Source organism: Peromyscus leucopus, chromosome 3 (genome assembly GCF_004664715.2).
Source record: "Peromyscus leucopus breed LL Stock chromosome 3, UCI_PerLeu_2.1, whole genome shotgun sequence".
Classification (NCBI taxonomy): domain Eukaryota; kingdom Metazoa; phylum Chordata; class Mammalia; order Rodentia; family Cricetidae; genus Peromyscus; species Peromyscus leucopus.
The window spans coordinates 11,532,372-11,559,104 of record NC_051065.1 but is presented as its reverse complement, the minus strand read 5'-3'; the positions used below and the strand labels follow the sequence as shown (position 1 = coordinate 11,559,104).

The window sequence follows — 26,733 nt, the reverse complement described above, 5'->3', positions numbered from 1 at the left end:
GAGGAGATGAGTAGTAAGATGTGGATCTTCTTATCTGCCCAGCTTGGACACATTTCATTTTGATATCACTCTTCCATCCACCAAGATCACCTCGACTAAATACTTTAAGTTTGGGGGTCTGTGCATCATGTGGCCAGTGTTCTCCACATGGTTCTGACCCAGTACCAAAACTGAGAACCATGGCTTAGAAGAAGAATCCACTACACAGAGGAGAAGAGTCCAACATTTGTTAAATCTTACAGCTAGGTACAAACTGATGTCCTATGCTAGAGAAATCGCTTGGTGCTGATGGTCTACGTACAAGTAGACCCCCACATAGTAGCTGAACTGCAACCACAAATCTGCATATGTCCAGGATATAACAGATTGAACCCTTGGCTTTCCAATGCAGAAGTGGCACAGCACTCTGACACTGATAATACTCATCTGTTATTAGATATTTTTTTCATCTTAAGGAGGAGTGGGTGGCACAGCTAGTTGAAAAGTGTTTGAAGGTTGAGTCTGTTTAAATGTTCTTCCCAACAGTGAATCCCTCTTTCTCTCATCCTTCCATTGCTTCAGCGATACCTGTAAATACCTACTATTTATGAGGTAGATATCTAGTATTCCACAGAGCTTAGGAAATGTAAAATAATACAGGTAAATGGTGTGCATGCCTTAGGTGGGCCTAGAGCAGACAAGTGATCACAGAAGTTTAGTTTATCCAAGTAGAGAATTAGCTGAAGACAATGTAAGTTTTTACTGGGAACCTCTACTAGGCCTTACCTTGGGCTGGGTGCAATTGGTCATCACAAGACTCACTAGGAACCAGCTCTCATGCCAAGACTTTAGTTTTCAAAGAAGGCAAAGTTGGATATATATGCTGGTGATTGTGATGTCATAGGAACTGCTCAGAATTTATTACCCATATCATGAGACACAGAGTGGTAGTTTTTCTTTTCCTTTTTTGATTTCAGGACATTAGTGATCATCTAATTCTAGAATTTCCAGATAAGAAAACTCCTTAAAAATGTTAAACTGTCTCTTAATAAGAATTTGGGGTAGGAAGAACTCTGTCTCCCCTTCCCCCTCGCCCCGACTCCAGAGTAGGTCACATCATTGTAAATCCATGTGTATATGGACCACGTGGCATTGTCATTTATTCAGTGAGGAGTCGAGAGGGTCTGTGCTTAGCACTTGAATATTGGACATGATTCAAATATGCGTCAAGTGTGTCTAGAGGCTTTATTCATACCTATTTTCTTTTAGTCAGCAATGCTTCATAATGCCTTGGTTTCATGAATTAATTTTAATGGAATTAAACTTGAACAGCTCAAAATTATATAATTAATTTCATTCAGCTTCAATTAAAGTTACTAATTGAATCAAGCCTGCTAGCATGACACCTGGCGGCAGCCAGCTATGTAACAGTATGAGTATGTAGGAGTGCCGATAAGCCAGGTCGTGTATACTAGTGAGACTGCAGAAACCTTTTTTTACTGATAATCTCAGAAAGGCCTGAGTTGACTACAGCAGTAAAGAATTCTGGAGTTGTTTAAGAAAGTTAAGATTTTAATTGAAACTAGCACATCTTGTGAAGATTACATTTTCCCTGTGATAATGCTGAGTAAATGTTACATAAATCTAGAACATATTGGTTTAACATGCTTTTAATTTATATTTTACTGGTGTTTGAATATGGTTTTGCAGTCTAAAAGTGCTTATCATTGAAGGCCCGTATTTTTTTTTGTAGCAATCTTAGCCTCTGGTTTTAGTCCTGAGTTTATACCCATCAATATTTCATGTGTTGAAATGTGCTTTGCGGCAGAATTGTTAATTTGTTATGAAATTTCTGTGATACATGAGATTTTTTTTTGTATGGGCAGAAATTTTTCCTTTTTACTGGAAATGTTAAAAAGACTGGCTGACAACTTCTGTCTGAGTCTCTTTGTGTTTTTGCCTCCATAACTGGACATCATGTAGTTTCTCTGACTGTTTCCTAATGCTACAGACTCTTTTAAATAGATTTTCTCTTCTGATGAGCTCAGTGATTGGGAATGCTTCAGCAGTGGAACTTTAAGAAGATGCCTAGTGTGTGACCAGCAGGCTCCAGGGATTGACTGATTAGTGCAGCAAGGGAACAAAGTAAAGTCAAAACACATGTGCACACAGAACAGCCGGATCGGGCGTGCTGGGCTCTCCGATGGAGAAGCCACAGCTCCTCGATGCTCCTGTTTATTATATATAGCTGAGCATGGAGGCGGAGTTTATGGGTATGGTTGAATCACGGAGGGTTTATGGATACAGTTGAATCAAGGAGGCAGATTTAGGTAACCTCACTAGAAGCAGTCTTTATAGGAGAGCAGTCTTCAGGTTGTAAAGGTGGAGGATATGGCACATATTTCTGCAGACACTATGAACATTCACTCTTGGGCCAGAGGAAGGCTTTGCAATCTCTCTGAGCCTCACCTGGTGTGGAGGTGTGGAATGTGCCAAATCCCCATGGGTCTGAGGCTTTGGTCCTTGACATGGCTGGCTCATGTCCCGAAGTACACATTTATTCAGGACTTCACCCACTTCCTACAGACTAGCTATACCTTTCTTTCTGGTTTGCACATTCAGTTAGTCAGTTTTGAACTCATCACCTAGACTATGAACTACATGAAGGCTGGGTAATGTGTTTGTTATCTTTCAAGGTATGAACATCACCCAATGAAATGAATGAACATTTGAATCCACCACATGTATTCTATGTGCATAATGAATAAGTTACTCTCCCATTCTTCCAATCTTTTATCACCAAATCTGGCTTAAAAATTTGGTCATTCCACCCTGTCTCGAAAAATAAAAACAACAACAACCCCCCCAAAAAACCCCAAAAACAAACAAACAAACAAACAAACAAAGGCATTCCCAACCCTGTTTATTTTTCTGTGCCAACCTTCCTTAGTTTCTACATCTGCCTCCTTTTCTATTATGCCATTCAGTTAAACTCTCATCAGTATCTATTTGAACTTCACTAAGTCTCTGTTTCAGGGCCCGCATGCTTTTCTGTAGCTGTGATAAAAAACACCCTGATAAAAACATCTTAAGGGAGGAAAGGTTTATTTTGGAGAAATACAGTCCCACATGGCATAGAAGACATGGTAGTAGGCAGAGACAGCGCTGTGGCAGAAACAGGAAGCTGCCTAGTTACATTTCATCTGTGCTCAGGAAGCAGAAGGAATGGTGGGTGGGGCATGCTATAAAGCCTCAAGGCCTACCCCAGGTTACCCATTTCCTCCACTGAGACTAGAGCTCAGAACATTTCATAAGGTTTCCAGAGCTTTTCAAGTAGCTCCATCACATCTTCATACATGTGAACCTATGAGGGCAGTTAGCATTCAAATTCAACAGTCTCAGTCTCAGTCTCTGTCTGTCTCTCCCACCCCTTTTCTCCCTCTCTTCTTCTTCATCCTCTTCTTATCACACACATCAGATATCAAGTGAACATTTAAAGGACATAGGGACAGTGGATCACCCTGAGAATAGCTCTGTATCCCTCAAATGAAATAGAATTATTCATTGTGGCCTAGGAATCTGCTTTTTCAAAATGTTCTCCAGCCAATTAGGATTGAGAAGCACAGATGTACCTGTTTATTACTCTCCTTAATACATAGCTTTGCTTAGGCATTTCACAAAGCCTCAATGCTTACTGTGATTTATTCATCTTGTTTTTGAATTAAGTCTAAATTTCCCATGTTGGCATTCAAATATACACATTATGGCTTCATGAGAACTTTAAGTCTCGCCTCCTGAACCTCTGAAACCACTTCATAGCCTGGATTTGGGACCTTTGCCCAAGTGTCTGCTTTGGAGTTTTCCCATGCTGTTCTTCCACCTTTCTCCCATGTGACTTTTGAAGTTCTTCTCATCTTTTAGAAACCATCCAATGTGCTCCTTTCTATAAAGTGTCTTTCTTGATCTCTGAATCCTGATGAGATTTTTTTCCCCCTTTCTTTTGAACCCTTTTAGTACTCTGGACCTTTCATAGCATGCATTCTGCCTTGTGTTATAGGTTGTGTGTTGCTTGACTTATGCTCCCAACAAGACATTCCATTTCCTTACATGTTATCTTTTCACCTGAGAACTCAGGATCCTACATACCAACCTCTCATCCTAAATACTTCCATCTCTGAGGACGCATTGTGCGCTCTTTGACTTTTTCCTTCCGTTTCTACAGAGAGAACTCTGTACTTGTTTCCTGTATCCTGACTGCCCAGTCACTCCTCATTCAGCTGTGGTCTGGCTTTTATCTCCATCAATCATTTGCAGTCTCTTCTTTGATGCTTTTTCTGTCTCACCCGCTCCCTATCTGTATGGACTCACTCACCCTCATCCTTGATGTAACCTTTCTACATTTCTCTATGATGACAGATCACTTACCATGCTAAAATTTATTTACTACAATCTTGACAGATTATATTTTATTGTGAACTTATTTCTTTAATGATGAAAAGATAGTAGGTGTTCAACAAATGTTATTGAGCCAGAAACATATGCAACAGTCAATAATGGTATAATTCTATTTTCTTAAGCTGTGGCAGACTTGGAAGTAGTACAAAAAATTCAGCTATATTTGGTGCTACACACTTATGATTCCAGCAGTTGGGGGGTAGTGGTAGGAATGTCAGGAGTTTTAAGTTATCATCAACTATATCATGAGTTCCAGGCCTGTGTTCTATGAGATACTGTCTCAAACAAACAAACAAAACTGAAAACAAAAAATACATGTAGCATTCATCAATTGGTAATAAATGTTTAATCTTTTTCAGAGAAATGTAATGAGGACAATGCTGAGAAAGATATAAGTCAAGCTACAAGTTGCCACTCCATGTATGGACTGATGAGGGACCAGTCCATTTGGGGAAATCCTCCAGATGGTGAACTAGTCAGAAGTAAGTATTTTTTTAAGAGAAAATTTGAATGATTCAGGGATATGACTTTGATATTATACCTTCAGTTACCTTCCCAAGTTATTTTGCTACACATTTATAAATCTGAAAGTGTTTTTGTTTGTACTAAAGCATCAGAGTTAAAAATCAGAGCTAAAACTAGTATGTAAATATGCTTCCATACTTTCTTTAGAACGGAAGAATTGCCCTGTAAATGTTATACCCTACAGTTAGATTTAGTCAAAGTTAGCTCTTTCTTCAGTGAGGACTCAGTGGAAATCAGGCATCTTTAAGTACATGTTGGACTGTGATACTAAGAAAACAAAATCAGATCTAAAGGACAGTGCTCATGTGTTCTATTCATTTGGCAAGTGGTACCAAACCTGTTTTTATATTACTATCTGTGTCTTTTTCATACTTCTCCCCTCCTTCCCTGGTTAATTCATAGAGCATTTATAAAGCATTGGCGTATTTATTTCACCCTGAGAATGTTCTGAAATGCTGGTATCTTTTGGGTGGTGCTCAGAACATGAGTTTTATATGAGGTTCTGCCTTAGATCCTCTGGAACTTATGTCCAGTCTCTGAGTCCTCCTAGACTTTTCAAACTGAGTTTGCCATGAAAAGGATTTAGCAAAGGATTGAATGTAAAGGTACACACCCACAAAAGCACAGAAGGAAATCTTCTGGATTCTTGCTCGTGGTTTATCGCATCTCAGAGTTAGTATGACAGAGTGGACAGAGAATCCAGACAATTCATAATATAGATTCCTTCTTGTTTTACTTTTTTTTTTTCAAGACTCTTGACATTCCTTTTTTCTCTAGAATGCTCAGTTCCCAACCTTCACTGAATACTAGAAAAAGACCTACTTGGCAGGAAATTAACAATAATAGTAAAAATATTGTTGAAGGACATTTACAGTTTTCTGTTTTACAAAAGCTCTTAAAATGAGTTTTTGTTCTTTAACTTTAGATTTGAGATACTTTTGTCTTGGCGAGGCAATAGGAAGGAAATGTAACTCAGAAATTAATGACCAACAGGATTAATATAGCCTTTTTCAAAAAATCAAATAGTATTTCAAGTAAACAGTTATCCCTCAGCATATATTGGCCATCTTTTATCAAAATATTGACTCTACAATTTGGAAACATAAGGTTTGGTGAGATGCTGTCACATTTTGCCTGTGATTTCCTAGCAACTAGCCTTTACACTAAGATACATAGGAAAGAATTTAAATTCCACTTATTGGGGACATGTATAGTTCCCTCCTCCCTACCCCCTTCTCCCCACCCCCTGCCAATGTTTCTTTGTGTAGAAAACAGAATTGTAAGTGTTCCATGTAATTGATTTATTTCTCTAATCTTCTTTCCCAAAGCCCACACAGCAAAAGGTAAATAAGATCACTTAAGACAAAATCCCAAATACTGTGTTGCATAAGGATTTGGTGAATTGAGTTAATTAGTGTTAAAGTTGTTTGCAACTTGGTGGAGCTCACTTTAGACACAGAATTCATACTGTTAAAAAGGCAGGATTTAAAGTGAATTACTCTTTCCATTGTCTTTGCTGGTTAAGTGGACATATTGCAGGAAATAGTTTCCTTACTGAGATAATGATGCAGTGCCTGCCATGGGACGCTGGAGCATCTTGGAACAAATGTTTAGGTTGCTACTAATGTCCCCAGAAAGACTGCAGAGATCTGGAGATCTGTCACCTCCTATGAGCCTGCTGCTGAGACCTTTGGCAGATAAATAGATATGTGAAAATAATGGCCATACCCTGCAATGCCGCTGGAAACCTGAGCTGGCAAGCATTTCCAAATACTTGGGGTGAACATCTGACTCTGAATGAGGATTAAAAATTCCGAGATCTCTTATTGCTGCTATTTTCCCAATCATACTTTTCCAGACAATGACTGTCTGGTTGGATGTATAAGAAACATTTAAAGTGGAACAATGTATAGCATTTTAAACACGACTCCATTCTGGACAGCATGGAGAAGTTTGTGATTGGGTAGCATCTGCTAGTCCAAGCTGATTTTGAGCTCCATGTAGCTGTCTGTCTGCCTTTCCATCTTGGCCTTTCCCAATAGAGTCCTCAGCCATTTCTGCCTAATTCAAATTTTGCCTCCCACGTTAGGTGAGAAGGCTGTTTTCTTCTTGCTTTGCTGTTCAGCACATTCTGGAGGCTCAGCAGATCTTTTGTAATAACAATAGGCCTTGGAAAGGGAGACTGTGCCTCAGAACTCCATGGGGCTGGAAGGGAACAACTGCAGTGAGTCAGCCCTGGCTCAGTCCTGTTCCAGGAGTCCTGTGTGGCTCCCTGAGCACCGTGGAAGAACAGGACAGCTGGCTCCCACAGAACTGATGTGAGAGATCCCACTACAGTGCTGGGGTGGCTGGATGGAGAGGTCATCAGAAAAAAAAAAGAGGACGATTGGAGTGTGGGAACTGTTTCAAACCACAACCCACTTGTTTTTCCAACCTTCCATGGGATAGCTCAGCTACAAAAGTCAAAAGTGCAGAGAGTAACTGTTGAATCTGACTGAGTTTTCTTTATCTGTTCTTGAGGGTAGTTTCTGAAGGCTCACGTGTTGTCTTTGCTGCTCAGGATGCCTGCTGCCTTCTTTATTGGATGTTTAAGGCATAATTTATAATGGTCTGTTATCTGGCAATGTGAAAAGGCTGTTTTTACTTTTCTTTGCTGAGAATGAAACGTAGTCCTGGAAAGTCAAGGGAGTGGCTGCTTTGGAAATTGCATTCTAATTAGAGGGTGTATTCTCAAGCTTCATAAATGAGATCCAAGCTGAGAACCATTTCTAAGTTATTCCATGAACTTTAACCTTGACCTCTGTGGACCACCTGCTTTCGGCTCTCACGGCGTTAGCTCCTGTGCCACATGGAAATCTGAGCTTTTCTGGTACTTCTAGAAGATAGGTGGCAGGTGGCAGATGTGGGACTGTGATTGAAGGCTTGCAATTCAAATCTGTTGCCCCTGAGTTGCTAACTTATTAGAGAAAATCCTTTCTGGAAGTAATAAATAAAAGAGAAGAAATCCATATGGAATGAAGCATTTCGAATAAATAGGCCACACAGAGTCTAGTGAGGGAATGTGCCTTGTGAATCTTTCTTATGAAATTTAAATGAAAAAAAAAAAGACAACTCTAGCCACTTACATTTGTTAAAAAAAAAAAAATCTTAAATCAAATTAGCAAATAATTAAAAGCACAATAGAGGTTTTCTGAGGAAATTTTATAATTGGAAAGTTTCTACTTTATGTTTTTCTTTAAGAGATCCTTTAAAATGCTTAAAAAGCATTTATATTCTGAGAAAATATTTTGGTATATAATTTAATTTCTGGAATATATTTTAAATTTCAGACTCTATAACAATTTTTCTTTGTTTTTGAGAGGACAGGCTGAGGATTCGGCTTTTCCTCTCAGGAGAGCGTCTTTGGTGTGGGGTATAATTTGGAGCTCTACCTTTTACAGTGATTTATTTTAATAATCACCCTTTTCCTGACTTGATGAAATACACATTGCAGTCAAGTGGCATGTCAGTTAATATTAATTTTTCTATTCAATCCATAACATACACAAATCCATAACAGGTGATGGGCAGCAATGTATGTTTTAATTATCCTAAAAGAGGAATGATCTTGGGGGGATTTCTAAGGTAGGAAGGAGTGTGTATGTGTGTATCTATGTAGATGCCCATTTGTGTGCATGTGTACATTTGTGTATACATGTGTCTGTGCACTTATATGTGACTATGAATGTACACACCTGTGTTCCTCTACTGCCAGGCGGGCAGCGTGTGTAAGTAATGCTGTGGTTTCATTTAGGTCAAATTCTACCATCCTAGTTCTTTCCTATGAAGAGCTTACATCTGTCTTTGTTCGTCCTTATAAAGCGCCTGAGGTCTCTACTGGAGATTTTTCTAGGTCTTTCTGAACATTCCTATTACTTAACTTTATCCATGGACATTGCTCTGTACACAAATGCCTCTAATTCTAAATGCCATTGCTTAACTCCAGAAATTTTCCTCAGCTTCTCTTCTAAAATAAATTTCCCATTAAATTAAACTGTTTGGTTCGGCTAATTCTCTCCTTTGTGATTTTGTCGAATTCCCATGATCTGAAGCAAAGTTAGAATGCTCTACTTAAATGGTAATCCCCATTCTGTTTAACCCATTTATTCATTTTGAAGAGTTTTTCTGCTCTCATAATAGTAAGCACTTAATTGGCAGGAGAATGCAAGTCGCTCTCTAATTCACACTCACCAGTCCTTCGGAGCTGTGCGGCAGCTCTTCGTCTTTCCACTCACCCTCCTACTTGAAGCCTTCCTCTTGGCATCCTCCGAATCTCCTCTCCATATCAACAGGCTCTGCTGTTAGGAACTCTATTATTTCTCTTCTGAGCCTCTGCCAGCTTAGAGCTGATCACCCTTAATGAACACCATTCCATCACCCCAGGGGATTCTGCCTGTGTGTAAAACACCGCAAGAAAGGCAGGTACTCGGGCATACTGTCACATACTTAGAACACTTCTTATTTCCATGGTAAAGAGAGAGCATGAAGAGGTTTTGATTCAAGTGTTTTCTGCAGCTCTCTTGTTTGAATGCACATTTCAACAACTATTATTTGGCTTTCTTCAGAGTTCAGTTTATATGAAACTAAAAATTATCCTTCATTAATGTAGCACCTAGCAAGGACTGGTAGATGTAGCTTTTTAAAAGTTTTGTTGATACACATGGGAAACCTGCCCTTTCCTAAACAGAAACAGAGGAGGAGTGGATTGGGGGTGTGGGAACAGAGTGGGAGGGGGTTGAAGGGAGGGTTTGGGAGGAGAGGAGGGAGGGGAACTTTGGCCAGGATGTACAATAAATAAATAATTAAGCTTATTTAAAAGAATAAAAAATAATGCTCCTTAGCATTCTCAGGCATTGCCTAGCACTTCATGCTCTGTCGTGTCTTTGAGAAGTACTGGGCTCACGTCATTCTGACTTCTGAGTTGCTCCTTGTTCCTTCCCCCTCTCTTCAGCTCTCAGCAGGCAAATTCTTTGTTTTTCACTATGCTGACCAAGTGTTTGCACCAATTAGCACAGTTGCTTTTCTTATTGTCCTAGAGCAAAACATTTAATCAACTTTTACAAAATCAAGCTGTGGTTTGGTTTCCAGGTTGGATGTGTAATGGTGATCATTTTTTTGATGTTCTGTATTTCCCTCTTCTGTCAATAGCAGTCCTCAGCTTCTCTTCTAAAATAAATTTCCCATTAAATTAAACTGTTTGTGTATATGCCTCTTTATCTTTCCCCAAACCACATTATTATTTTCTTTTTCTAGACCAGTGGTTCTCAACCTGGGGGTCACAACCCATTTGGGGACTCAAGCCTTTCACTGGAATCAAATATCAGATATCTTGCATATCAGATATTTACATTATAGTTCAAAACAGTAGTAAAATTACAGTTATGAAGTCTTAACAAAATAATTTTATGGTTGGGGGTCAACACCCATGAAGAACCGTATTAAAGGGTCGTAGAATTAGGAAGACTGAGAGCCACTGCTTTAGGTAATTCCAAAATAAGAACTCATGGTTGTTTCTGTGAAGACTGTCTGGCTATACTTTAAAGTTCCCTGTGTTATGCAAAATACAACAAATGCCATTGCTCTAATGCTGCTACTTTTGGTCTAATTTATTTATATATGTTCCTCATCATATAGTAAGGCACTTGGCTTTTAATCCACATCATACTTTTTTTCGGGGGGGGGGGATAGGGAAACTTTATTTGACTCTCAGTTTCAGGTTATAGTATGGCATTGTGGGGAAACCAAGGTGGCAGGAAATTGGAACAGCTGGCCACATATATAGTCAGGAGCAGAAGACATGAATTAATGTCTATGTCCTAGTTCTTTAATCACTTTCCCCACTCTTACACGACTCAAGATACCTCGCCTAGAGAATGATGCTGCCCATAGTGAGTAGGTCTTACCATCTCAATTAAAGTAATCAAGACACCCCCAATCCAGACTCGTCCACAGGCCAACCTATTATAGACAACCTCTCATTGAGACTACCTTCCCAGGTGATTCTAGACTGTGTCGAGGTGTCAATCAAAACTGACCGTCACAGGGGTCCTGGTTATCAGAATGAAAAGAATGTTTGAAGATTCTTGTTACTAACATTGAATGTTCTCCTTGGATGTTGCTATGAATAAAGTTTGACATCAGCCATGTGAGAAGGTGAAGTATAGCAACAAACTGGAAACCCTTTGGTTAAATCCAATTTGTGGTCGTGTTCTTTCTGCCTAATATACATTCTATTAAGAGATATAAAATTCATTTTCCTTAAAAGTTAAAATTCTGCCAACCTCTCTAGTTTGACAGACACATAATACTTTGGTCAGTCAGAAGTTTTCAAGTTCTTACTGATGTTCCCAAAGTCTTTTGATCCTTTTGGCCCTAGATGAGGTTGAGCTGGAGGGCAGGTAAGGGATAAGGGCTTACCAAGGGCACTAGCTTTAGTCCTTCTCATTTGTAAATTTTTCAAGCCTCTAAGAGAACTGAGGCCTGGGAATTATCATAGAGATCATCTCAAAAATGTTAACCTCTGAAGAAATAAGTAACATTTAATTATCTAGACCACAGATGCTGTGGTCTAGATAATTTTAGTTCCCCAACCTCAAACTTCCTGGATCTGAACATTCTGAGAACTTGTGCAGAAATTATTTAGGTTTTTTTTTTTTTAGACTGTGTATTTATATTAGACTTTTGTGATAAAATAAAACTTAGAAAACTGAGCAAAGAATGAATTATGACTGAGTGTTTAGTTTACTACTGGGTTATATTGGGGATTAAGTCGTGATCAGCACAGGTATGGCTTCTGCAGGTGAAAGTTAATGGTCTTATGGGAGAGGTAGACAGTTTCTCCTGAGATGATTGCTTGTATTAGCAGTGCTCCGGGGAAAAGTACAGGGCTGTTGTATGTTCACACGGGAGAAACCCAAGTCCTCAAGTTGAGAGGACATCAGAGAAAGCTTTCCAGAGGAAGCCATGTGTGTGATTCTACCAAAACGGAAGCAGGATGTCTCACTCTCTTTCTTCCTCCCACCCCCTGCTGTGCGTGTGTGTGTGTGTGTGTGTGTGTGTGTGTGTGTGTGTATGTGTGTGTGTGTGAGACAAGCCCAAAGCATAGCACATCTTTGGACCTAGAAATAAGAGAGGGAATGGTTGAATGGAGTTGAAGTTTTGCATAAACTAGGATATAAAGTGTTTGATTCAGAGTGGAGAGAGATGAGAGAGAAGGAAAGAGTCTGTCCAGGGAAGGCTAACAATGTTGGAGTTGTGACCTGATCAGGTTTATGGCTTTTTAATATGGATTTATTTTGGATTGATTGTTTTTTAATACTTTGGAAAATAAATAGAAATGGGAAGGACTGAAGTCATAACAGACGAATGATAAGACTGTTGTATTAAGCAAGACAAGAAAGCATGGTGTTTGGTCTGGATTATGTTGGGTAGGATTGTAGGAAGGAAGGAGGAAGTGGATTTCTCTCCCTACCCCTCTCCCATCTCTCAATAGAGTTTCACTCTAGGTAAGACTAGTTTGGAATTCACTATGTAGCCCAGGCTAGCTTCAAACTCATGGTAACCCTCCTGTCTCAGCCTCTTGAGTTCTAAGATTGCAGATGGGAACCACTTGGCATTATCCACTAGATTTATTTTGTGAGGTGCAATCAGCCAGATGGATGGGATGAAACCAGTGCTGGGAATGATACCAAGGGTTTGGGTTTGAACAAAAGTCAGTTGCTATGCAAGGACAATGGGACTAAACATTTAGGGACCTGTCAGCAGAGTTTAAAGTGATGAGCTGTGGGTATAAGGGTAAGAAGACACAAAGAGGTTCAACTAGAGGAACAAAGGCTAATAGCCCAGAAAGTCTTCTACTCTTGAAGAATCAAGAGAGGACTAGCTGTTGTAGATAAATAGGAAATGGGGGAATGTAAGGTTGAATATAATGGAAAATGTGGGTTTAAGCTGTGTAGGTGGAGTCATCTTAACTGAAATCAGAGCCTGAGTATGGCCATGAAGATGAACAAATAAAATGGTGCATGTCAAACTCAGAGGGATAGCTTGAAAAAAGGCTTTGGAGGCTTTTTACAAATTGCTATGTTACCTAGTGGGGAAGCAGCAATACAGGTGTTTGTTCCTGTCAGCACACCCAGGAAAGGGCAAAGCCGGGCTTTGGCTGCCTGTGCATTCCATCTGGGTTCCCTAGTGAACCTTCCTGTAGCAGCGCACATACTCAATAGATCATATCTGCTGTGCTCTGTTGCTATGTGCTATATCTGCCTGTGTGTAGACAGTAGCTTGGGATCCCCTAAAATACAGCCTCTGAAATGGAAGGAAATGATACAGATCATTTGTAGCTGTTGTCCTTCATTAACATAAGAGTCTAAGGAGGTTTTTCCATCTAGTGTAGTTAACACACAATTGGAAATGGAATATATATATATACATATATATATATATATATATATATATATATATATATATATCATGATGAGTATTACCTTCGTGATTTAGATATTTATGTCTACCTGTAGCTGTATATATAACATTACAGATATATTTCCTTACTACAAGGTATGTGGTCACCATTTTAGAGTAGTTCCCCTGGAGAATACTGGGAAATTGATGGGAAACAATTGGGTATCCACTTAATATTCTGTGTACTTTAGTCTGCATTTCTGCCTCCTTAAGTGAATTATCTTACTACATTAAACACAATGTAATTATCTTTAAAGAAAGAAAGTTCTTCCACATAGCAAAAATAGGGTAAAACCAAGCTTCCTGAGACATCAGAGAGCCCACCCAAACATGTGCAGGCCAGTCTTAAGTTTGTAAGTAGGCAGGAAATTTACATTCTTTCAGGGTCTTTAAAAGGCAGGAACTCTCACACAATTTGGGGGATGGAGAGCAAGTGCAAAACGGGGTGGGGTGGTGGTGGTGGTGAGACTGACTCTTATTTTAAAAAAAAACTGCATTCAAGAAAACAGAGGCAGAGCACTAAACCTAGACTTGGACCGTTTTAAGAACTGGGCTTTCTGAAAATATCCGCAGAGGTCAGAGGTCAGTAAAGCTGCATGTAGATGGAGTGGTAGGCATGAAGGAACAGCGATTCTAGTTTTGCTAAGCATGAAACACCACTGTATCCTAACTTTATAATTTACTTCTCATTGAGTTCTTGCAGTTGAGGGAGAAGGGGTTTTTCTGAGTTTAGTTAGAACACCGAGGAGAGCTGCTCTAGCGGAGTGAGCGAGGACTATGACAATCTCTGTACAGCCAGGCTTCTCCACCTGCACCAGCCACAGCCTACAGCAGGCTGAGACTCGCTTTCAGTTCAGTCCACAGCTCAGAACAGATGGTGAGGGTGTAGAGAATGCGAGAGGTTGTGGAAACCTCTTTTAATCCCTTTCAGAAGCTCTGTTGCCTTTTTGCCCCAGCAGAGTGAAGAATCAATGCTATAACTTGTCCTCTTTCTTTCAACTAGTCCTCAGGAGTCAGTAGCAAATCTTTGCTACACAGTTCTCTGCTAAAAGCCGAACTCTTCCCAAGTTTCTTGGGTTCAGCAGCAAGATACATAAAAACCAGGGGGGACTCGCCTTTAAAGCACTCAAATGGCGCTATTAGGGAGTGAAAATTACATTAAGTGAAACATAGACAGGAGCGGATACAGAAATGTGTTCTGCTTTGGAACATTATTTAATTAGATACATTTGCCATGGCTCTTGAGAACTTGTGAGAACTTGTCCTGGAAAATTTAAGAAATGGAGATTCCCACCATCTCAAATCATCGTGAATAATTGATTCATGCCAGTGTAGCCAGAAAGTGGCCATTCAGCTCATCTTGGGATGAGGCCTGCCATTCCTTGCCTGCAGCCCCACTTTGTGTCAGCCCTTCGCAGGTCAGCCTCTCACCATTCCTTTGACGTTACAGAGCCGCTGCCAGAGTCTCAGAGAGGGCCGAGAGCAATAACACATCCCACTTTTTTTATGAGGTGAAATAATTCCATAGACAATAATCTATTATTGGAAACCAAGGTCAATCAAATTTCCCCTATATTCAGGTTTTCAATACTTAAGCTAAGCTGGCTGAAATTTGTCAATTTCTTTTAAAGATTTATAATTTTTACTTACATTCATACAACTGACATGTTAAATAACTTGGCTAGTTTTTTTTTTTTTTTTTTTTGGTTTTTCGAGACAGGGTTTCTCTGTGTAGCTTTGCGCCTTTCCTGAAACTCACTTGTTAGCCCAGGCTGGCCTTGAACTCACAGAGATCCGCCTGGTTCTGCCTCCCAAGTGCTGGGATTAAAGGCGTGCACCATCACCGCCCAGCGACTTGGCTAGTTTTTAAATGCTTTAAGTTTTAAGCCTTCTGATCCAATGAAACAAAAATATGTATAATTGCTAAAAATATCCTTTTTAAAGATGACTTGTATAATACTGACTTTTCTCTAAGTTCCAAGTTTGTTTGAAATTATTAAAGACTGATTGAGTAAAATCTCATTTTTGAATGCTTTTAAATGTGATAATGGTTGTGTATCTAGGCCCTGTACACTTAACGTGAGAGATTTCCAGGTAACAGTAGAAGCCAGATGGCCAAAGCTTAGAGAGTCAGGATGTGCTGTGACCATGACTCTCCTCAGTGTGCACATTGCTGGCCTAACCTGTAGGTCACTTATGAACTCTTGACTAGCATCTTGACTTCTGAGTCATGACTCCACGGGGGTTGGCTGACACGAGACTTCTTTTAATGTCACTGAGATGACATAGATCTTTGCTTCTATGAGATGTTTACTTCACTTCTGTTATCTTGCAAATGTGGACATACCTTGGTCTTTTTTAGCACCAAAATCTGTGCCACCTAACAATTGGAAATCAGAAATTCATTCTCTTCTTTCTTCCAGAACTTGGCCTTAGAAGTAAATGTGCCTTATCTGTTGTGTGTCCTTCTCCCTTCATTGTTCCTCTTCTCTTCTGTGGTTTTACCTGATTTGTTTTCATGCCCAGATGGAACTTGTGATATCTCATAGTGCCCATAAATTCCCCAGCCCCACGCCACAGCGGCCAGACTCACACAGACACCACAGCAACCACCATGCCTTCAGTCTTCTCACATTAGGCCTTCAGGGCTGTGACGACAGAAGAAGAGTATTATAGAGTGGAAGAACTGGTTCTTGTAAAAATATGCTCTCTATTTCAATCAATATACCCCTGCTTCTCAGTTCCCAGTTCTGCTTTAGAACTATTCCAGTCCTTTTCCGTTGTAACACCTACTGTTCTTAAAGGACTCAGATAATAATAATGTTCATCCCTGGGATACTTTAGGTTTTAGCTAAGTACCAGCTCCTGGTATTCAAACCCATTTCTGGACCATATGGCTGATGGCTTAACCCATTTTGGTCTTTGTCCTACAAGGGTTGAAGAGTGACTATCAAAGTTCTTTTGTGCTTGATGACCCTTTTCCAGCAGACTAATTTTCTTCCTTGTCCTTTCTGTAGTATTTGATGGGACACAAATCCTGAAGGACATTTCCTCCCTCTCTGTCTCTAGTTCTGCGGTCTGCTTCTATAGTGAGCCTGGCTTTCCCTTGCCTCGGGTGCCTGTGAGTGCCTTAACTGATGTGAGGCTTTGCATTTCATGACTTTTACATCGTCAGTTCTGAAGCCTTCCCAGATATCTCCATGCTGCTTCACTCTGTGCTCTTTCCCTTTTTAGCCATTACCACACTTTGTGACTTTGGCCCAGTCCATGCCTACTGTCTCCTGGCTCTAAGTCATGGGAATTATCGCAATTCCAGAACCACAGGAACTTTCCAGGGCATGATTCTGGATGATTGAATCTAGGACTAAAACCAGTACTGCTTTTGATCTCACCACTTCCTTTCATGCACACGTGACAGGTTCCTCCTTCGGGGCTGGGCTTCCTTTGCATTTCTTCCGTACGTTCAGCCAGCCAGCAAGGGCTGTGCCTTTTTCTCTCATCAGGATAGGGCTGATCTGCCTCTATCCAGAAGAGCTCACAGGTTTTGTGTGTGACACTCTTATCCACTGGGAGGCTGAGGATTCCTTAGAGTGTAGTTGACATCTCCATGAATTGTGTTGTACAGGGCAGGGCCATGCTGAGTTTGTTTTCTCACGTCTGTGTTGATGGCTGAATAAATGAAAGTTTTTTCTTGTTGTCAGAAAAAGGGGGTGGGGAGGGATTCTATGATGGTTAGGGTCCTCGAGAGCTCACCTTAAAACCATCAGGGTGAGGAAGGCAGTTTTTCTAAAGTGTAAGTATTTCAAGCCCAAATTTTAGTCTTTGTCCTTAGTTGAAAGTTCCTGCAGCTTTACCATCATTACCCATGAGTCTGTGGCCTGCCTTTGTGGTCTCATTTCAAGGGAGAGATAAGAACCTTGGCTTGTGTCGTTCTTTTTTAAAATGGCTTTCCATTTTCAGTAAGAAGAAATCTTGGAAGACTGAAGCTGAAGACATAGGAGGGACAGGGACAAGATTCTGTGGTCACATCCCTCTGTGGGAGCAGTGGCGCCCACTCTTCATGGTAGCTTAACAGACAGTTTCCTTCCCAAACCAATTAACTCGGAATCATGTGGGAGTGGAACTCAGGCATCCATGAGTTCCCAGGATAATTTCAACCTGCAGAGGTATGCACTTGAACATGCTGCCCCAGAACAGATACATTTGAAGAATAATCTGAGCATTCATGATCAGTGTCAACAGTTGCCTTAAAAAAGTTAAAAAAAGCAGTTTCTTGATATTGATAAAACCACTAAAACCCTGTTGGGTAGAGACGGCACTGGCTTCTTTTTTTTTAATCCTATAGTCCTTTGGGGAAGTTGTTTTCTCGAACATTGTTCAGATTTGTTTCTTACTTTTAGTTTCACTATGCATGGCTTGCCAGTCTTAACATTGAAAAAGAACTATTTAATTTGCACATGTAGCCTTGTTAAATGGCACAATGAAAGGACTTCAGAGTCTTTTAGATGTAATCTAAAGGAATTATTTGATTGTCTTAGTATCCTTGATACATTAAATAAAAATCAAAGTTTACCTTATATATGAGTGAAATTTTGAAGATGAAAATCATTTTGTCTAATTTTCTGAAGAATTACACACACCTGCCTCTTTCATCTTCCTTTGATTCTGTGTCTTAAATTGGAGTAAGCGTTCGCTTTCAGTGAAAAACGCCTGGAATATGCACTCTCTAATCAAGTGTTTGTAGATAAATTGGAAAGAATATCTTCTTAACTATTACATCTAGAGCTTGTTCTCAGAGGAAAGTGAGGTCTTTCATAATAGAGATACAGTTTACCTAAGAGTCATATTAATAAGAGAAAAATCAGCTTTTTGAATAATATATGAATCCATATGGTATCAGTGGTATCTAGGCATTTGGGACAATACATAATTAGTTTCAATTCCCTTTGAGGAGATGTGGATGTTAAAACAAATTGCTGATGAAGCATATACTTTGGAGAACAGTGTATTTCAAAACTTTGTGCAATATCAGCTATTTCTTTCAATGGTATGGAAATACAGTGGACAACTGAGAAGATTTATTAGGCACAATTTTCAACCATTCTTATGATATAAAGGTTCATAGTTTGCTTATTTAAGACAGTGACTAAAACAAGGATTGTAGGCAGTGTTTGTAGAGCATCTGGGAAAATACTGCTTCTATTCAATGTCTGGTGCCATTGTTTCTAGTCAGCGAACCAATAATCATTTGCTTGTATGTGAGTTATGGTATGACAATGTTTAGCACTAAATAGGAATTGGCTATTTAAATTATGGTAGGCTTTTTTTTATGATAATGAACAATGGATTAGCGTGGAAAAGTCAGCATCCAGAGAATAAGAAAACTGAGAATCATGGAATGAACCGTGGGGAAGAAAGGGAAGAGTAGAGGTTGTGATATGCTGAGTGTCTTAAATGAAAGGGAAGGAAGGGCTTCTCTGGAAGGAACTGTTTTGTTGCAGGAAATACATATTCTCAAGTAAAATTTGCTTGTCTGGTAGGATTTCTAGTCATTTTCATGTGGAGAAGAGTCTGTGAACATTGCACATTCACTGTAGCCAGTGAGGCTACAGTATATGTAATACAGAGGACTACATGCGTGCATAGTTTTTCATTTGCTCCCCATCCTAAGGCTCCCAAACAAAATATCATATCTTCTCACCTTTGCTACAGCTTCTACTATATGCATTCAAAGTAGCGCCCTTAATAACTGACTAAAATTTAAAATGACTCAAAAGCACATTAGGGAAGATTGAATAAATAAATCATGACATAGTCATGACTGATATATAATAGTAAATATCATATAGCAAAGAAATAAGTAATATATAACATATTGTTAGGAATAGTCACATATTTCTGGGTTTCCCATAGAAATAATAAAAATCCACAAAAATGAATTCTTTGTATTTTATTTCTCTCTTCAGACAGGGTCTCAGTATGTATCCCTGACTGGCCTGGAACATGCTATGTAGACCAGGCTGGCCTGGACCTCATGGAGGTCAGCTTGCCTCTACCTCCTAAGTGCTGTGATTAGAGGTGTGTGCCGCTATTTTGAGCCTTAGTGCTATGACTTTTTGAAATTTATACTCTGAAGCTGGTGAGCATTATCATCATGATCTTTTATTAAAGATCATTTATTCAGTCACAGCCTTCTTGAAATGTGGGTTCCATAATGTTGCTGTACCCGTCATTCCTTAGTTTTCACTTTTCTCAGGTTTACTTGTTTTGGTAATCCTTGAGGTCATGATCATTTCTTTTTCCTCACCAAGCTTAAAGAAAACAGGAGCTTAATATAGCACAGCCTGGGAAGAAGTCTTTAATAACGTGTTTTCTTCATGAAATCCACTGTGTTAAGGTAAAAACATTAGAATGGTCTAGTTCACAGAACATATATGTAATGAACAAAGCCCGCGTGAGAGTGCTCATTTTCTGCAGTTATGTTTTTGTAAAAAACAAAAACAAAGGCTAACCACACCACATTTTGAGCCTAAACATCTAAGCTCTCGGAGTCAGAATCTAGAGCTTTGGCAGGACTGAATGGGAATGATTACAGGCTGGTCAGTAATAATGACAGATTTTAGTGTCCATTTTAGTGTGTGAAACACTAAATTACAGTGAATTGAAAAATGGGCAGTTTGTAGATTTAGAATAGCATTCCTTGGGGTTGGGGGCATCCAAGGGATAGCTTTCGTCTCCTCCCTCTTAACTGACACTGTCACTTTTTGCTTCTTTGCACATGAATAAGAAAAGTGACACTATGTGTGGACAGTATCTTTGGAAGATCAACTTGTTACCATATCCCTACCCTAAACACATCTCTGTGATAGCCTTTTGGCACAGCACATTAAAACTCGGTCCTTTGGAAAGTGTCACAATGATGGTTCCTTATTCACAGGCCCTACTCTTATAAATCTTCCTGGAGAGCTGCTTCACCTCAGGTAGTTCCCATCTATTCAGGCTGCTGCAGTCCACCGAATGAGTGTGCTGAAAGTGCCCATACTCTAAGGATAATGTATGAAGACTTTTCAAAGAACCGTGGGAGCCACCATAGATAAGTGCAGCATCGTATTTATATAAAATGAGAAAATACACATGCCATTAGTCAATTAGCTTGAAAATGAAGTAATGGCCTGAAATTGAATTTGCTAATAAAAAGTTCGATTTTTTACAGGATTTAGACACAGCAGAGGTGTAGGTGGTGTACAACAGCAAGATGCAGAGAGAAATTTTTATGTACATAGAGAAGGTGGGGCTTAGGGAGGGGTAGGGTCATGTGACTTAGATTCTATTTCTAAATGAGGTTCACTTTTTATGGGACAGTGGACAAGTCACTCTATCTTTCAGCCTTAAGTTCTGCCAACTTTGGTATATACTTGGAGGTATATATTCTCTCCTCCTCATAGGACTGGTAAAGAAAATCTAGATACTCTCTTCACTCTCTCACTCCTCAGTGATGGGGTGTCCCACAATGGGGCTAGAGGAAGAAGTGTGACATGGTGTAAGTTGTGCCATTATGGAAATACTGCCTTTTCTGGCCTGTATGGAGATTTGGAGTGAAATCAAGGGAGAAAAGCAGAGCATGACTCCACATCTCACTGGTTACTCAGCACTCTGGAAGAAGTGACCGGAAGAGCTAGTGTAGTGCGGCTTCTATTACATGATCTTGAAATACTCAAAAATGTATCTGAGCAGATTACCTGCGTGGTGTGGGTCCAGAAGCCACTGCACTGAGCAGAGCCTACTTAATGTTAGAGTTTTCAATCATGACATATTTTATCAGATGGAAAAGGGGGGTGCTGCACAAGCACCAATGTATTATGTATTGCCACTCACATTTAATGTGGGTTAATATTTCATAATATTACATGAACTTTAAAAAGTAAACACCAACAACAAAAACTTAGCCAGGTGGTGGTGGCTCATTCCTCGAATCCCAGTACCCAGGAGTCAGAGGCAGGTTGATCTCTGAGTTTGAGGGCAGCCTAGTCTACAGAGGAAGTTCTAGGACAGTCAGGACTACACAGAGAAACTCTGTGTCAAAAAACCAAACCAAGCAAACAAACTAAGCAGCTGGATATGAAGGCACGGGCGTTTAATACTAGTACTTGGGAGATGAAACCAGGTAGATCTCTATGAGTTTCAAGGCCAGCCTGGTATCTTTATCTGTATCTGAGTAGCCAGCCAGGCAGGGGTAGATAGTGTGACCCTGTTGCAAAAAAAAAAAAAAAAAAAAAGAAAGAAAGAAAGAAAGAAAGAAAGAAAGAAAGAAAGAACCCCCTCCTTTCTCCTCTCTGACACATATGCTGTTTTACCCCTCTCTCTCTCTCACCCATTTATTCTCATGGACCAGATGGTGTGAATCAGACACAGAAACCATTTATTTTCATATTCTTTTTTGTTCAGTGCTTTTCCATTTGGAAGAACAACAACAATAAGAAATGCAGAGGTGTAATCTTGCCTCCTGCTGATGGCTGTTTTCACTGTAGCAGCCTTGAGAGCAAGGGACACAGCGGCACTTGTTCAGTTAATATTTGTTGTTGTAAGAATTTAGGAAAGTACCCAATAGCTTCTGTTACTCCTGCAGATTGATTTTGCTCCCAAACACTTCTTCTAGACAAATTATTACCCCTTACACCCTTTTGCACTTGTTTCTCTAGGAAAAGATATACAATGCCATTGACAGATATTATTTGTTTTTAGCTTTATTTATTATTTTACATGTATGAGTGTTTTGCTTGCATTTATGTGTGTACCACATCCTGCCTGGTATCCCACAAGGTCAGAAGAGGGTATTGGATCCCTTAGGACTGGAATTACAGATTGTTGGGAGCTGCCATGTGTGTGCTGGGAATCAAACCCTGGTTCTTGGCAAAAGCAACAAGTGTTTTAACGGCGAGCCAACTCGCCCAACAAGTTAGATATTATTTGGATGACATAGTTTTCAAAATTACAAGTCTCTAGAGAAATGAGTCTTTACACTGTTTCTTCTTCTGCTTTTTTTTTATATTAGATTTCTGTATATTAAGGTATATGCACATTATATGCTTACCTCTTGACAATGAACTTCAGACCTATGCTTTTGGAATATTACGGAAAAGGGCGATGCCATTGGAATTGATATGTTTAACCTGTGTTTCCCAGTTGACAAGTTGAGGTTGAATGAAAGAGTAAAGAATTACACAAGGATGCCTGGAGTGGGGGGCTGTCTGTAATTTTTGATGATGAACTTTGTTTATGGATAAGAATATATACTAACCACTTGCAATTTGAAATCCACATGTGGGATTTTAAAAGCTATATTAATAGGAAGCAATTATTAGAGGCAAATAGGAAATTTATGAAGCCCCACATAGATGAACTTATTCAGTTCACTAACAAATTGCCTATATATTTTCTGGGAGTTTGACTTTTTAAGGAAGTGCTCATGGTCAGCAGTCTAACTGTCTATGGTCCTGTCCTTCTGGAGCACAGTACACTGGAAGAGATGAGATAGTTCCAGAGAAGGGATAACATGAGCTAAATATGTTGTTCAGCTCTCTGGAGTTGGACAAAGTTTGAGAACAATTACCAGAGACTTGTGCCCCTTAACTGATAAAGGAACTTGGTTTAGAAAAATAGAAGATAACAAAACAAAGCAAAACAGAGTAATAGTCTCACTCCTAAAATCTGAGAAAAACAAGACAATACAGTATAAGCAAACAAACCAACCCAGCAGTTTGATTCTCTTAAACCTTTTCACTGTTGAAAAAACATCATACCATTCATGCTCTTCTATGGAGCTTGAGTTCAAATTTCCCCAAATTGAGGCATAAATTGTTTAGTTCGTTTCAGAGGCATGGATGTATGTCTTTTGTTCTTGGAAGGTAATTAAAGTGTAAGATTTCTGTAAATGTTCCCTAATAATCCAAGTTGCGGCTTCATATTACATTTGTATATAGTTGACAACTGTGTTTGGTAACTTCCTAAGAGCCCTTTTGTTGGGAGTGTCTTGAATCAAATCAAAGTATTTATGCCAACTTCTGGTCAGTGGAAATTGAGTGGTCTTGTAAATGAATAATTTATTGTAGCAATGGACTTATGGTAAAGAAGCAAATATCCAGAAAAATAATGCCAGGAACAGTTATGGAGGCACAACCCGTGTTTTGTTTTGTTTTTCCCCAGCATATTCACTAATGCTAATAGTTATAATTAGGTGATACATAGACTGTCCAAAGGGCAGCATGTGAATTCCCTAACCACCTTGGCTTCCTCTCAGGTCAGCAAAAGTCCTGAAGTCCTTTGTGCCTCTAGGCTTTGCCAGCTTTAGCCTGGCCAGATTCCTGGGCCTCCTCTTTATGAGGTCCCTTTTCCTTTCAGTTGTTTTTTGAGATGCCCTTGGTAGCTTTCCAAAACGAAATTCTTCTTCCTGTTATCGGGAAAACATTGTCTCAGTAGTAGTTTTAGCTTTGTAATAGTTATCATGGTTTTCAGGTGTGCACTATTTTTGTTTCTCACCTCTGTTTCACTAGCCTTTGCATTGTGTCTGATCCTTAAAATATATAATAAGCACTTGATGAAAGAATGCAAAGCATCAAAAACAAAACAAACAGAAACAATTCCCCAAATCTCAGTTCTCTATAAACAGCTATTTCTATCAACTGTTTAGCTGGAGTGCTAAATTTTTTTTGTTTCCATATTTTTTATTATCTTTAATTATTTTTGATTTCTTGTCCGCTGTTGGACTACATGGTAATATTAATCTAATGTGAAATTAATATGAAGTTCATGGTAATACAGAATTTTGACAGTTTTTTTTCCAAAATTCATTTGAATAAGAAATAATGATAGACTAATGAATTACAGGCTAAGCTGGGTGGTTGGGGATTTAGAGGATTCAGATACGTTCTAAACTTCACTAACAGACAGAAGAAGCAGCCAGATTCTGTTAGGGAGCATAGGGAAAGGCAATTTTCCCTAGACTTTCCAGGAGAGCACTATATACTTACTAGGGCTTTATTTAAAGAATTAAAATTGGGGGCTCCAGAAGAAGGCCATTTCTTTTGCCTTGTCATTTGTGCCATTTTTTTCTGGTGTTCCTTGTTCTAGGTGCTGGATCAGATGCTCTGCACAGCTTTGTAGGCACATGACACATGCATATCATGCTAAACAGAGGCTTGCTGAGTGACACTATGGAATCACAAATGGCATGATGTTTGTTGTGGAGGAACACAGCATTTTGGTGGAGATGGCAGACATTCAAATAAAGTTTTCTCTTGACTCCAAGAGGAGGGACTCATCTATATCTCAGGGGACTGTTTAACAAAGATGGAGAGTGGATGGCATGTGATGTAGGTTTGAAGTAAGAGACAGTGGAGCTTCCCAAAGACAGTGGCTAGAAAAGAATCACACAGTAGCCTGGAAAAACTGATGTGCTTCTTGAGAAGCAGGACAAGTTCCGTATATCTGGGACCCAGGAAAATGGCAGGGTAGGAGAAGGAGGCATTATTGGGAAGGTTTTAGTAAAGTACTGATTTTATCCTAAAGATCAATAAACATGGAATTTTTCATCCAGGCAGCAAGGCAAACAGATTCTGGGTTGGTTCTGGTTTGTCAGTGATATGAAAGTGGGCCAGAGCTTTGATGACTTAGGTTAGAAATGACAACAGTTTTAACTGCTGGCTGCCAAGGTAGAAGGAGGAGTGCTAAGCACAGGTGTGTGTAAGACTTACCTCCGGGGAACAAGTGGTCCAGAATCAGGGAAGCCTGTTTGTGTGATTGTGATGCCTTGCAGACATGCTGGTCCCATCCCTCAAGCTCACTTTCATCACTCTGTTTTTTTCTCTCTCATCCTCTTTCATCTCTCATCCTCTTATATTGTCCTTTATTGTTTCGCTTTTCTGCTATTTTATCCTTGTTTTCTGACATTGTATCGCAGTTTTGTCTTTGTTTTTCCTTTTCAAGAACACCGTGATTTAAACATATTACATGCAAATAAAATAATGCGTGTCTGGCGCAGTGTGCTTCTGAAGTGTGTTTATACACACACTTGCAGAGGATGCCATCTCCCAGGAGAATGTGCCAAATTGTATATCTGAAAGTGTTCTTTTGATTTTTGTTTCCTTCCCATAACAAAAGCAAACTCTGCTTGCTGTACAAGTGAAGCTAGTGTGTCCTTGAGCACAGGACAGTAGAAATGTAGGTAAAGTGACCATTGAACGAATTGCAGTTAGCTAGAGGGTACCGCCCATTGTCCACCCCGATGTCTGGCAGATGGGAAAGCTGTGATGTCATTTTGTTCGTTATTTTCCCTATATTTGAATACTTGCCTCTAATGACATTAAGATGTGAAATTAACACTACTAGGGATGTCCTCTGAATTTATTGTTACTTGAGGTCATAAATATCCATAAGCTCTACAGTGAATGAGTTCTTTGTAAATTTGTTCCCTGTAAGGTCCCTTGTCCCTAGAATAGTACATAACAAATATTTTATAATGACTTATTTCAGCCATTTTGCAGCCAAAGTGACCTTGACAGATTTAGTATATTTTAATGGAGAAATTAGGAGAGGAACAATTTATGTAAATGGTCTCAATCTGTGACTCTTCAAGCATGGTTAATGGTTTTGTCCCTCTATACGTTGATGTCCCACTTGTTGATGCTTATGTTTTAAGTAATATTTTATTCTGTCCAGTAATATTGCAATTTGATGGATACAATAATCTAAATCAGGATCCAAAAAGTGAAAGCAACCTTATAATAGAGGAATTAAGATTTTAACCTTGGGGATGAGAATGAGAAAACAGTATTTTGTTTCCTTATTCATTTGCATAATTATTTTTCCTATTATGTATCTGCTAGAATCTGCTCTATACCTACACATACTTAATTGTGCATATGAGAATGGACTTGCACAACCTGGAAAAACTTCTTTGTATCATTATTTTGAATATCTTTGGCAGTTCTGTAGGACGGCAGGTTATGCAGTAGTTCCTTATAGAAGAATGTTGCCAGGGTCTCTGTAGGAGTCCGACATGATCATTAGGACCTGGTTGATCTTTGAGCCAATTCTTAGAACTTTGCTCTCAGTCTTGAATTTTCAAATTACTTCAGCAGAAGCATCATTCATAACAAGTGCTAAAGCACAGAGGATTCCTAGTCTCAGGCCACATTTTAAGGGAATCCTTAAAGTTCTTGTCATTGTTCACCAGTGAACTTGGGGATTATGAGCTTCATTAAAGCTGGTGTTTCTTTT

General features: G+C 39.4%; 1 protein-coding gene across 1 annotated transcript in view; it reads left to right on the top strand.

Moving 5' to 3' along the window:
* Nucleotides 1-26,733, top strand: part of Mdfic (MyoD family inhibitor domain containing) — an 83,005-nt gene that overhangs the window by 16,242 nt on the left and 40,030 nt on the right. Inside the window, exon 3 of the mRNA XM_028871774.2 lies at nt 4,794-4,916. Within this exon, the coding sequence (XP_028727607.1) occupies nt 4,794-4,916 (123 nt within the window). The remainder of the gene's footprint in view (nt 1-4,793; nt 4,917-26,733) is intronic.